The sequence below is a fragment of the Ciona robusta genome, chromosome 2 (genome assembly GCF_009617815.1).
Source record: "Ciona robusta chromosome 2, ASM961781v2".
Lineage (NCBI taxonomy): Eukaryota > Metazoa > Chordata > Ascidiacea > Phlebobranchia > Cionidae > Ciona > Ciona robusta.
The window spans coordinates 3025284-3039279 of NC_143236.1; the positions used below are offsets into that span (position 1 = coordinate 3025284).

General features: G+C 37.6%; 1 protein-coding gene across 1 annotated transcript; it reads left to right on the forward strand.

Moving 5' to 3' along the window:
- The first annotated feature begins 3273 nt into the window (after nt 1-3273).
- LOC149740145 (uncharacterized) lies at nt 3274-13252 on the forward strand. Its single transcript, XM_089872394.1, has 8 exons — nt 3274-3411; nt 8673-8866; nt 8972-9089; nt 9509-9604; nt 10668-10769; nt 11012-11113; nt 11935-12036; nt 12754-13252. The coding sequence occupies exons 1-8, from the start codon at nt 3372-3374 to the stop codon at nt 12783-12785; spliced, it is 786 nt and encodes a 261-aa protein (XP_089728520.1). The 5' UTR covers nt 3274-3371; the 3' UTR covers nt 12786-13252.
- The last annotated feature ends 744 nt before the right edge of the window (nt 13253-13996 follow it).

The following is a 13996-nucleotide window of genomic DNA, read 5'->3' on the forward strand; positions in this document are numbered from 1 at the left end:
GTACAATATTCCGACCATAAGCAACACTATTGACAGTATACAAGGACTTTTCCGTCAAAGAAAGATGCAGTAGTACAGCGCCTAAACAAAAGCGCTTAATTCGTTTAAACCAAAATTTGATAACGCCAAATTTATGGCCCTTTTGTTTTTCTTTGCAACGGTTGAGGTGTCGGTGGGAAAGCTTTGTTAACTTTCATGTTCATTGAGTCACTTTCAGAGAGGAGTGTTTGTTGTGTCTACAAAATACGATGACTTATTTCAGATATATGATGTTGCCTCGAATATTATTGTTCGTCTATCGCAAATAGAATTTACAACGCAAACCGCAAATAATAAAATATTGCAGAGTATTTATTACTTTGAATTTTTCCCAGCTGTTTAAACGGGTATATCCCATAAGTTCTATAGCAAACTTAACGTTTATACTGAATAGGGTCTTGTCAATTAGACGTCAGACCGTCTAGGGATTGTAAATCCACACGTAGACTATTAAGCTGCAATATTACATAGGTAAAATTTGTTACGCTAGGTTTGTGTCTACTGGGGCGCTTCGTACATCAAACAGGTAGCGATTGATCCAGGGTGGTTATTACGTCACCTGGGACCAGTTATTGTTGTTGACTAGTATGAGCAGTCTCGGAGCATCGAATTGGCTGTGGCCATCAACCAATTGCCTACGGTGACCACACTAAACTTCATTTTATATCCGCAGGAGTATTGTAACGCGGTAATAGGATCGGTCGTGTACAGCGCGTGTCTGACGCGAAACTTGTCGTGGATCAGTGTTTAATGTACAAGCTGTCGCTCGCGAAAGCGCGTGCTCATATAATTCTTCATAAACAAACGGAAGAGTTAGGGTTGCATGAAAGTTCAGTGAAGAAATGGTGTATAAAATCGACGCCAGTTGATCTTTTTAGTCAGTGCGAGAAGTTTTCGATGCACGCTTCAATGATTTCGGTCTTGTTACTTCTTTTGCAGAAGTGGCATAAAGCGGCGTAAGGCGAGGAATTTAGCCCGAAGACAAACGTGGCGCCGAAGTTGAAACCTTCTTGATTTGCTTCGTTGGTTTGTTCTCTTGCTTCGCCTATAGTGGTCACAGTCGAGCGCACACGCGCTTGCTTTCTAAAGGCGCTGATTAGGCTTGCTTTTCTGTCGCCTGCACTTTAGAGCAGTTGGTGTTACGACAGTGCACAGTGGCTAAGACGTTGGTTATATTATACCGCGCGAGGGGTTTAGAGTATTAGTTTTGCCACACAAGCTGTTTATGGAGTTGGCTGACTGGTGGTTTCAGCCAGGAGCGATGATATAGTTAGCAAACAACACATCCAAAGTCATATCGCTTATGAACTAAGTAAATCTTGACGAACTAGGCGGGTACATCGTTTTGGATTATCACAGATCAGAAACACATGTGTAAGAAACAGAGTCTCTTTAAGTTAGCCTAGTTTGCATGGCAAAGGATGTTCTATTACATATGCTTGCGAGTAAATACTTTGTCGGAATTTTAATGCGAATCGAGAAACGCCCTTTGACGTCACGTGTTTCACTTAAGACATATCTCCAGCAAGGCGTCTTAAGTTGCAGTTCATGATATTTTACGCATGTTACAGTTTCCAAGCATTAAAAGAAGGTTTCCCGCACTTTTCTTAGGTTTCTTTTTACCGAAGTTATTTAGTGCTTAAAAGAATCTAACGTTACAAAGATCTAAGTGATTCAAAGCTAGAATAAACAAAGTTGATTGTTATAGCCACGTGAGTATGTGGTGCTGATTTCAAGTTTTTCTGATTACGTGACTCGACGCGCTGTAGTCTATGGGGTCGGGATAGACTCTTTAAAATTAAATATGCAGTGAATCGATCTCAGCATAGTCTTAAGTCATTGTATAAGGCGACTGATATATAATACAAAACCTTAATCAATAAATTCGTGCTATAAAGTTTCAATTTTCAAATGCTATTTTTCTAATTTAGGCAAGGGGCCAGTTTATTTTAATATTTTGCAGAAGTAATATGTCCTCTTCAGCGAATGTTGACGTCCGAAAACGTTTGAATATATTTTTTAATTACAGGCGTTGTCTCAGACCGAGTTAGATTATCATGACTGTTTACCGTTTATACATGCGCTTACCATTTTAAACTGAAAATTCCCCACTTTGCAAAACCCGAATAAAAAGCACGACAACACGATTTATTCAGTTTATGTAACCAATATAGTATGGAGGGGTAGAATGAGACATGTTTTCATCTTCTGTTTTCGTTTTATTTGGTAGTAAACAAAGATCTTTCAAAGAATCACATAGCCGCTTCCTTGCGACTCAAAAAAACTATATTAATGTTCCAAAACACAATTAGGAAAAATTGGATTTGGGCGCTAACGCTATCCCAAATTACCCCACAGTGCTATACATACAGTTAAAGTAACATTATTATATTCTTTTCAAATAAAACAATCCTATATAAAACCGCTTCACTTGCAATGCAAAATAACTCGCTTCAGTAGCGTTGAATGAAAACTGATCGGTTGGCTTCGCAGTTAAGCCGTTGCAGTGTTTTGCAGAATGGCCTCTTGACACGTGACGTTGAACTCCGTTCCCCCGTGTGAATTGCGCTGACATCAAAACGGAAATTATTTGCTCATGTTGCCGCTCTCGACCGTTTACCGCCTACACCACACCGATCCTTGGCTTACTATGTTTGGGTATTCGTAATCACTCCAGTGTAAGGCATAGCTTGTACAGCTGTTATTGGTCGCTTTGCGTTGTTTGTTGTTTGGGTTTTATACTACAGAGATTTAGGAGTTGCTGGACAGATATGTTTCAGCTGAGATTGCAGTTAGTCAAAAGTATAGAGATAGACCACTGTGTTTGTGTTATTTAACTTGTCTAATTATACTTTTTGTGTAAAGCTTGTTGTTTGCATTGCACCTCACAGTCATTTGCACTTTAGCTTTTTAGACGTAGTTTCCAGTAAAGACGTTGGTAACACCACGATTTCATGACCACATGCATTCGCTGCAGAGACGCTCAAGTCGATGTCGCTTAACCTAAACATTAAATGCATGCGGTGAATTAATTTAAAATGACGTAAGGGACACGGTTACGTCATTTTGATGCAGTGGCCTTGGCTGATCTTTAATCTTTTGCAGCAGACAGTTTTATAGAGCGTACACATAGGCCTAATGGATGCATATTTTGAAAAGGCACGAGTATTCTATTACTTGACATGTTATTATATCGAAAGCCATCATTCTTATAACATATTCACCAAAGTGTAGTTGTTTCCTTGCAGTTTTTCGCGTTAAGTTGTGTTTTAATTAAGAAAATCAACAAAGTGTTTCCGTTTGTATTGCACTGAAATCAACAACTTTCAAACATGGGAAGCCTGTTCTCCAAAAACAAGGGAAAGAATGAAGGTAATTCAAGTTATAGCTTACTGTTGTGATTACCCGATAAATTAAGAGTAATTGGTCGTTAATGTATTTCATCAGATATATTTTGTTGGGTGCTATCTTATAAATGAAAACAAACGAATGCAGTAACTAACTTAATATGTACCATACACGAAATTACTTTATCCTTTAAATTAGGTTAATATATTTTTTGTGTCGTTCAATTTAAACTTTGTTTTATAATGTATTGAAATCCATTTTAATTTCGGTTTGCAAAAGGGACCGTTTTGACAGTGTGTTTTTTTTGAGAGCTATCTGCTTCTGTAATTATGCCCCTTGAAAGGGCGATTAACATACAAGTGTGGGCGAAACATGTAATGCTGTTTACCTTCTCTGAAAGTACGAGGTGTAATTTATAAGTTGCATTGTTGAAATTGCTCAAATATTTGAAAATGATTACAACAATTATAATACCGTTTGCGTTCCTGTGTTACTGGCAGCCGCCGGAAGGAAAACAAAATGCAAATTTGATGATCTAATGTATATTATTGTTGTGCGTAATGATACATGATCACATTTGGTAAATGTATGTTGTTAACTATAAAACAAATAATATTCGAGTTAGTGATCCAATGGCTTGTATGTGACAGTTGTATAGTAGGGTGGGGGAAGATGGGACACCTATTCGTTCTATTTTCTCGTCCCATTTGGTAGTAAACACGAAACATTCAAAGAATTACACAACCGTATCCTCACGACTTCCATAGACCGTTGTTAATTGTTTAAAACACGATCCGGATATTTAGATATTATGTGCTAAACGTGTCCCATCTTCCCCCACCCTACTATATATAGTACTATGAGGTAAGATGGAGCATCTTTAGCACAAAATATCCGAAAATCCGGATCGTTAAACAATTAAGAACGGCCTATCAGAGTCGTAAGGATGCGGTTTTAAAATTCTTTGAATGTTCTTTGTTTACTACTAAATGGGACGAGAAAAGAAATGAAAAGGTGTTCCGTCTTCCTCCAGCCTACTATAAATTTAATTATATTGCAAAATTGAGAAATTTGTGTTAGTTTACGACGCCGTTAATTAAGCAACTATGACAACCGTGATAAACAAACTACTTTTTCGTTAAGGCATTTGTATTTGAAATGTGATCTATAAATAGTTCTAACTGGTTGCTTGCACGGGCTGCTCACGTACAAGCTTTAACTGTAGACTTTTCAGACATATAGATCTGCTTCACGTTGTTGCTTAATAGCAACAAACCTAACAAGTGGCGTTTACGTTTACAGACGATATTGATTTAAGCATCACTTCAGAACAACTCGACAGACGCACATGTGTTGCGTCATGACCTACTCAATAATGTATTGGCTTGGTTATGGTTGCGCTACATATCCTTATAAAAAGACTCATAGGACCTTGTAACGTTTAATAATCTGCTAAATTTACGCAATATTGCTGCCAGGCAGTTTATACGATTTTTGTATGGTCTTGTCTCTTTTACTTTACTTCAGGCGTCAATGGCCCGACAGGAAAGTAAAAATAACTCGGTAAGCGACGGAAAGAACAGACAAGTACGTGACGGCGTACACATCTATCAAGATATAACTTCTGTAATATAAAATAGGTTACCGTACAATTTACTGTGTCTATCTACCCTCAGCATAGGTCTTATAAAAATTCAAAACTGACGACGTTGAAATTAAAATCGGAATAAGTTAATTTTGATTAATAAGGAAATTTGGTTCCGGTAGGTGGCGATAGCGACTTGTATTTTCTTGGTATTCCAAAATCGTTCAACTGATTTAACATACGCAACGAAGTATATTGCGAGCAAAGTAATTTAAAAAAACGAATTTAAAACAAAAATCAAGCAGATTTGCGGACAAAAACTTTGTTTTAAATGAGCACGTTCAATTTTGTACGTTTTTGCTGGCCCTTCGGCCAACACCCACATAAAAAAGAAGTAAATTCGATTCCCCCGCGCGCACACTCAAAAAGAAAGTTGTAAACAGAACAAATTGAAATAAACCTGTTCATGCAAAATATGTTTTTATTAAGTTGACTTAAAAGTAAAAGTTGTATTTAATTATTGCCATTAAACCAGTTTTCTTTATTACCACTTTCGTTTCATAGTGTTTTATTTGTTAAATGTTGCAATAAAACTGTAATGTGGGTTTGATTGCGCACTTGTCGGACTTTCAAAATAAAATCCGCATGATTGATTGTGCAATGCTTTTCGTTGAACTGAAGCATATTAAACCAGTTAATTTTAACTGTTTGCAAATATGCGTGCAGCGTTCGTTGAAGCCTGAACATTAACGACCTTAGATCTCTTCGATCATTGAGTTTCGTTTTAAAACGGAAGCGGTCAAAAGTCTGTTCATTGTATTTCGGTGATAATGAATTTCCGTATTTTTAGTTCATAGGAGCAATGTTCTATTTTTGTGACATGCTATGGAGCTGGAACGCGGTTCGGTGGCCGTGACGTATATACGAAAGTAACGTAACGCGAGACAGATCTCGTATTTGCCCAAACTAGGCGAGTCTGCGCCGACAGTTAGAATGTGCCTCAAACGCGCTTCGCCATATGTGGCAATAAAGCTTTCTGTGATGCTACAATCGCTATGTGGTTACGCTTCATTGATGCTGGTTAATGTATTTGATAAGCAGGTTCGGAGAAAACGCCGAACAAGGATTTAAGTCACTCCTAATAAATTCGATGTATTCGAATACTTCGCCAGTTCTGGCGGTTTTGTTTTTATGTGCGGACCGTGCGATTTTCGCATATCAGAGTGAAGGCGTAACGAAACAATTTATTCGAGTCGCAGATTTGTTTAAACTGTGTTTCTGAATTTATTCTTAACCGAATCTATTTTTAACAATTCCGAGGCACGCATACTGTAACCGTATAACGCATTATCAAACCCGACAAGCATAGCAAAACGTCGGAGTGTGCGCATGCGCAAAGCGGTCGAGGAAAGAAGTCGCCTTCTCTCCCGTATAGCGTCATCGGAATGCGAGTATATCGAGCATCGCTTGTCCTGTTCGCTGCCATAGGCACTTCTGGTCAGCTTGCAGAAAGGAGATCGCAATTTTACACAAATGGAAAAAGTTATGAACATTTTCGCTTGCAAAAGTTGCCAGATATTCTAAAAGAATGTGCAGTTTTAAATTTATAAGTCTACGAAGGTTTGCTTATCGTTGGTCTTGTTCGTTGTAAGCGATTTGCCTAATTTAGTTTTACGACTAAACTTCTAGTTATTTCAGCCGTACTTGACGCCTCAACAAATGTGTACATACGTCACACTATATTTCCTTTTCCCTTCTTGAAAAGGGGGATATCTTAAACCGGTTTAATTTTGTGATTGTGTTAAATACGTGTTATTTGTGTATAATCGCTACACTGTCACCAAACTTTCATTGTTATCTATATATAAAATGGATAAGATAACAGGCGCAAATATTAAGTAATAGGTGGCAGTAGATTTGTATAAGAAGTTAAAGCAAAACACCGAACATCATTTTTCTCTTTACATGAATGCGTCATTAGGTTTCTAAACTCCCAGTAATGAAATACATGCGCAGCTAAGCTTATGCGCATAAGTAGGTTGCAATAAAGATTTCAACACGGACTTAATAACACAGTTCAGCTGGGTTCTTTACCATAAACATAAGCTTTCACAGCAAGGAATGAAAGTAATTGTTAATCTGATTACGTCATGGTATCCCATGACTATGTAAACTGCTGAGACGAAGAATTAGTTGTTTGTTCTTTGTTATAAAGATCATGTACTTTTGGTTATAAACCACAAGCGGACTTTCCATTTAGTAAAAGGTCGCATAAATGCAACAGCTAAACCAGTCACCAGTATAACGTTGAGTTGGATCTGCTACTTGCGATTAAGAAAGTGAAGTTAATAATATTTACCACACACAGTGAGCAAACATTCCGATAACGAGATAACGTTTCGTGTATAGGCGGCAATTGATATGTTAGGGCCTTTGCTATAAATTGGGAATGTGTGTCGCAAAACTAACATATTACGTCATCGTATACTTGAATGGATAAGTTCGTTTTCGGCCCTTAAACTTCAAGGGTTTTATTTTTCGACTTTCTCAGAGTCACTGTCACTATACAGCAATATGTTGATTAAACGAATAATCAATTAGTAATATGATGAATTCATTGCATCCAATTAAAAGCACATCGGGAACCGGTTAGAATTTTTATTAATGTTTGGTTATTTGCGAAACAAATTTTGCGGCTTTTCGCCCTTCTATATCCCTCATACTCGGTACTATATCTGGCATTAATTTCTCACTGCTATTCCCGCCCGACGTTTAACAACTCTAGTAAATGTTTAACCCAGGAACCCACTTTGTGAGTGGAGGCAGGTAAATGGCAAAACCGATAATACAAAGTTTAAGTTGTGCCGCTCATATATATGCGGGCACGCCCTTGTTTTAATAAGATGTTTGACCGCGGACAACGCACACAGTGATAACGCTGCATCTGAATCAACTTTCAAAAATAGATTTCCACGGTTGGTTACCTTTAATACAAACCGTGTATTTGAGATATTGTTTAGTTCTAACCATTTAATAATAATAAGTGGAGCCTTTTGTTTAGATGTATTAGTCGGGTAACAACCGCGCACAATCGCTGTGCGGTTTTGCAGTACAGTTCATGTAACATCACCGTATAATCACTCACTGTTTCACTAATATATTCCAAACCTATTTAGCTATTCATTAGCAGGAAGGATATGATGACATCACCACGCTATCCGTATATAAACGAACAAAGTTCTCCTTTATTGATTAGCATACCATAGTTATACGCCGTGTTCTTTGAACGCGGAGGTTTAAAATGTCATTTGGTCAGCGAGCGGACTTTATCATTTTATTCGTTGTGCTGATTGTGCAGCAAAGTGAATAAGTGCTCCGGAAACTGACTTCTAATTTCTGTAGCAAAGTTCATTTAACTGAACCAAAACCGTGAATATATATATCTGATTAATTCATTTGTCGCAGCTTTCAAGTCAGCATAAATCGGGAGTCTTTTTGTCAGTCAAGTGTAGTTTTCCTGTAAAGTCAGCAGTTAAGTCTCACGTTTACGCAAAAAAAGACTGCTGAATGGCCGGTTCTTTGTTCAGTCTTGTTCATTGTCCCTTTTCAAGTATCTGCTTAAAAGCAACCGGTTAAGATAAAGCCATTTAGTCTTGTTTAAGTCGTAAGTGTATTCCATTTGAACTGATTTAACTTTTAGGTGGCAAAGGCAAAAAAAAGTCGGATTCTGAAACTGACCCAGCATCAGGCGAAAACGCAAAGGAAGAACCAGCACAGGATCAACAAAAGGTAGAAGAAAAAACCGAAGAACCAAAGCAAGAGGAGGATAAACCAGCAGAACAAGAAGAACAGAAAGTGCCAGAAGAGCAAACGGAAGAAACTCCACAGCAAGAGGTGTGTGTTTGTTTAAGTTAATGACGTCGTGGTGTCAACACAACTTAGTTGGAACGGCCTTTCTCCTTAACAAGTGAACAATATTGAATATTACGTCATTCACAGCAATCAACAACACCAGAAATGGCAGACAAACCTAAGATGACTGAAGTTACTGAGTTCGACAAGAACAAGCTCAAAGGGACCCAAACTCAAGAAAAGCAAGCTCTTCCGACTAAAGAACGTAAGCCTGTTATTTTAGTTTTGTATTAATTGTTGCTATCACAGATATTTTGCCTCTGATAAAAAAAAACTTGTGACATTTGTTTTTGTAACTTGTGCACCGAAAAGCAACGGAAGAAAGCAGTTAAAACGTTTATTGAAATTTTAATAACTACTGTGAACGCATCGAAAACAGTTTAGCATATTTGGGTTAAATACCAGACGTCATGGTGTTTTAACTATCACGTATAATGCCTTTGTTTGCTTGTGAGCACGAAAGAGTCTGGTTCCGTGATTGTTATGTTTTGCGATTGCCAGTTTACTGCGAAAAAGAGTAGTAACTGCGTTTGGTCAATGTAATGCGATTATCGCTTTCAGCAAACACTGTAATTAAGGATTTTGGTAATACTTAAACTCCATATATAACCTTCTATTTTGCAGAATTAATGGACGAGAAGTCTCGTGCTGAAGCGGCAAGTTACGACCATAGCCAGATGAAGCATGTCGAGCCAGCTGAGAAGAATACGTTAAAGGATGGTATGTAATTGCAGATTTAACGAGATACGGTCCAGTGATGCGTATCCTTTCACGCTATAAACCATGCGCCCATAACAATTGTAGTACGAAGTTTAATTCTTAGCGGAGCAAGTGGTTAAACTTGAATACATACTGGTATTGTATATTCTTAAGCCATATTGGTAGCTTTTTATAAATAGCTTAACAAAGCGCTCGTTTCTGCTGACCGCGCTGCCCGCAAAATAAAACTATTGAACGCTTGGGGCGAATTGGCTTCAACATTCGCTCGCTCTGTATGTTATAATGTGCCACCATGTAAGGCTAGATAAACGTTCATAGCTGGAATCGATCATGGTAAACAGTTTATGCTAGGCCAACATCTGTTGATTGTACAGCGCTCTTAAGCTCTATTTTTACGTCATTTTTTCTGAGCTTACTATTTAAGCTCTTACGCAAATCCTACTTAATGCACTCGCAATCGAGTAAATATGCACAGTAGTCTCACTCATTAAAAATGTGTAAAAAAGTGGAGCTGTAAATTCTACAATAGTTTACGGTGCGCCGAAAACATGGATGGAATTTTGAAATGCCTTCCAACCACTGGAATGCTGTTCTGTTAAACACGTTCCAAAAATACATGGGAGTCCAATGTTTTTAACACACAGTGGTATTTCCATTAAAATAAACCATACGTGTGCGCGTTTAGCTTGTTGAAACATAAAAATTTGCAACGTGGAGAAAATTCTATCTCTGCTGTACGAAAACATATTATTCAAAATAAATGATGTAATGTTAAGGATTTTAGTTCAAGTACCTCATTATCCTATTCTGTAGTTTTATGTTTAAACATGTAGACTGTAGTGCGAAGTCAAGTCCAGTTCAATAGGTTCGTAATCTATGTGTTACACACAGTACGACTGGTACGTCGCTGAGCAGCGATGTCTAAACGTCTGAACATAACGACAGTATATGGTACACAAACAAATCCTAATTCGGACTATAGCTTTGATAAATGATAACGTTACATTTTTCTTGGTTTAAACCCACCGCGAACGATCAAGTGTTTAATATGATTGATGTCCAGATTACCTTCGGGAGAAACTGCCAGGGCAGGTTGCATCGGTGAACAAAGAGAGTCTCAAGCATGTGGAGACACAGGAGAAAAATCCATTGCCTTCTGGAGCAGGTGAATGCAGCACTCGCTTTTTGTTCGTATAAAGACCATTTGAAGGAACTGTTGTTTTTGTTCTCTAATTTCCTTTCTTTATTGTTTTAATTAATCTTATTTTCGGTACCATATTCCTTACCGAAGTAGTTTTTGATAAGTGCTGACTGATGTTCACAACATTTGTGTTATAAACATCGCTGTTACTTTGATGCAATTTATAAAATCTGCAACATTTCTTAATTTTACGTTCCTGTATGCAGATATTGCTATTGAAAGGGCTCCGTCCGACGCTGCTAACTTTCCACACGAAAAGCTCAAACACGTTGAAACAAAGGAAGCTCAGGTTCTTCCTTCTAAAGAAGGTAAACTACAAATTAAATATAAAACATTTTACCGTGTAGTGGTTTGGGGTAAAATGGTACAAGTTTGTTGTAGTAAACAGAGAGTATATAGAATTACACAACCATATCCTCACAAATCAAAAGAGCGTTGTTATTTAAAAGCATATTGAAACATTAAACACATAATTCGAAAAATCTTATATATTTGTGCTAAGTTAGCTGATAACTGTATTCTATCTTACACCACGGTACTATATAGTAGGGTGTGGGAAATTGGGACACCTTTTTATTCTATTTACTCGTCCCATTTGATAGTAAACAAAGAAATTTCGTATCCTCACGACTCCCATAGATCGTTATTAACTGTTTAAAACACAATCAGGGTATTTCGATAATATGTGCTTAAGGGTCCCATCTTTCCCCATCCTACTATATGTCACACGTAGCATATGTTGTAACATCACGTCAACATATAATGTTCCTCAAGCAAGTGTGGTAAAAACAAAATGATTTTAACCTTTCATGCACCCTACATATTCTTTTGAAATTTACAATTGATCAAATGCAACTAGAATACCCACCTGGTCAAGCAATGCTAACCGTTTCTTGTACTGTAAGCAAAATATTTGCTTAATCTGGTTTCTTTCGCAATCAGACTATGTAAACGTGGTGCTGGATTTTAAGCATAAAATTTGTATTTATTTACTAACAGTCATGTTTGAATGGTGTTTATTTAACCTTCTTTAGCACCGAAAGCTTTATAGTTTATTACTCTTTCGTAGTTTTAATTTACGATCAATCAGACAAAAAAAGTAGTTTGACATAATTTTACCCTACGCTAGATGTCGCTCAAGAGAAGACGATTCGTGATATTGGATTATTCAAGCGTGACTCGCTAAACAAGATCGAGACACAGGAGAAGAACACACTGCCCACTAAGGAGAGTAAGTTACCTGGAATTAATCATCTTTTGTTTAATATAGTCTTTTATATCTCACCCGGGGTGATATTATTGTCTACCAACTAAATTAGTCGCCGCATGAATTAGCTTTTTAGTCGCCCTGACTAAAACTTAATGATGAGACACCTTTTTAATCCATTATCTCGTCCCATTCGATCGTAAACAAAGAATATTCAAAGAATTATAAAACCGTATGCTCACAACTCCCATATAGACCGCTGTTAACTGTTTAAAATACGGTCAGAGTATTTGAATGTTAAGTGGTAAAAGTGTCCCATGTTCCCCTACCCTACTATAAAACGTTTCATTAGGCGAAGCTTTCGCATAAGTGCAGCGATCCAGTCAAACCATGATGACCAACTATTAGGCGCAGCCCAGGGGTTGAGAAGCACTGCAATATGGCATCGAATAGAAAGTGAAATATAAGCGGCGCCATGCTTTAAAATTAATTGGCTGCTTAGTATGCCGGACTTCATATAATTTGCAATGAGTTCTTGTTACACCTAGTAATCTTGCTTTTATAATCACTATATGTGGGTTGCATAATTGCGTCTTACGTTCATGGTTAGGAATACTTAGTTTAGAACACACCCAGTAAAATCTTACGGCCAGCACACCACACCTGTGATTCCGTATGCCGTTCTTTACCCACCAATAAAATCGACTATTCGGTTTCTAATAAACATTTCCTATTTTGTAGCAATCGAAGAGGAAAAGCGGGAATCTGCATAAAGCATGACAACCTGCCCCGACCGTTCGATGACTTTTCCAATATTGAAGTGAAACTTTTTTTCTCCAAATTGACAGCTTTTACTTACATTCGGACCTGTAGTTCACATTCCATACAATGACGTCACGTACACAGTTCTTTGTAATAAGTCGTATGACGTCAGCGGTGCAATTGTTTTTTTTGTTAATAATTTCAAATTACCGCAGTTTGATTATGTGCGTCAATACTTATGCAGTTAGTATGTCGCAATTGTCACAGAAAATCTGGCGTGTATGCTCCTACCAGTGCTCGCTTGTTTGGCCGCTTGAAGGCGCGTATAACAATTGATTCTCTCTATGTACATACAAGTATATTACACTATATTTCGTATTGAATCTACAGAACCGCTTTCGGCAATTTAGAATGAACATTTAATTCCTTTTCGATGAATAAACGAGCTAAATAACAATAAATGTTAACCTCGCCTTTATTTTTGTGTTTGATAAAGTTCTTAACGTCTTGTACGGCTAAGTTGCGTATTAAGAACAGCTGTTTGTTTTATTAACCTAGTTTATTGCTACTTGCCCATTAGAAACTTAACGCGACGAACAGAAAATGTCCGTGACTTATAGAATGTCCGTGACGAAAATGTCTTGTGGCGAACATGAAATGTCCGTAGTTGACATATAATACTGTAAGAGACCTAACATGTTCAAATGGCATAAAAAGAAAGGCCGCGACGAACATATAATGCTCATAACGGACATCGTTTTTTATACTTGGATGGGGGAAGACGGTACACCTTTAGCACACAATATCTAAATATCCCGGTCGTGTTTTAAAAAATTCTCAACGATCTCTAAGAAGTCGCGAGGATACGGTTTTATAACTTTTTAAACATTTTTTTTTGTTTACCATCACTGAACGACGCGAGAAAATAGGGTAAAAATGTGTCCTATCTTCTCCCACGTGACTATATAATTGATTGCATGTAACCTGTTTAATCATCGCGTGGCACGACAGCGATATTCGTTACACCACGGGTGTTCTGATGAAACACTTCTGCCCGCTTACAAGTAACCACATAATTATGTAAATTTGTAAGTAATTTTTATTTTTTGTATATGACTGCCCTTTTTGGACAAGCAATAAGGAGCCACTAGGTTGGAGTAATTGCCATTACGTGCGCTGCCAACATGAGTAGCAACTACGAGTCTTGAACCCGTTACCTATA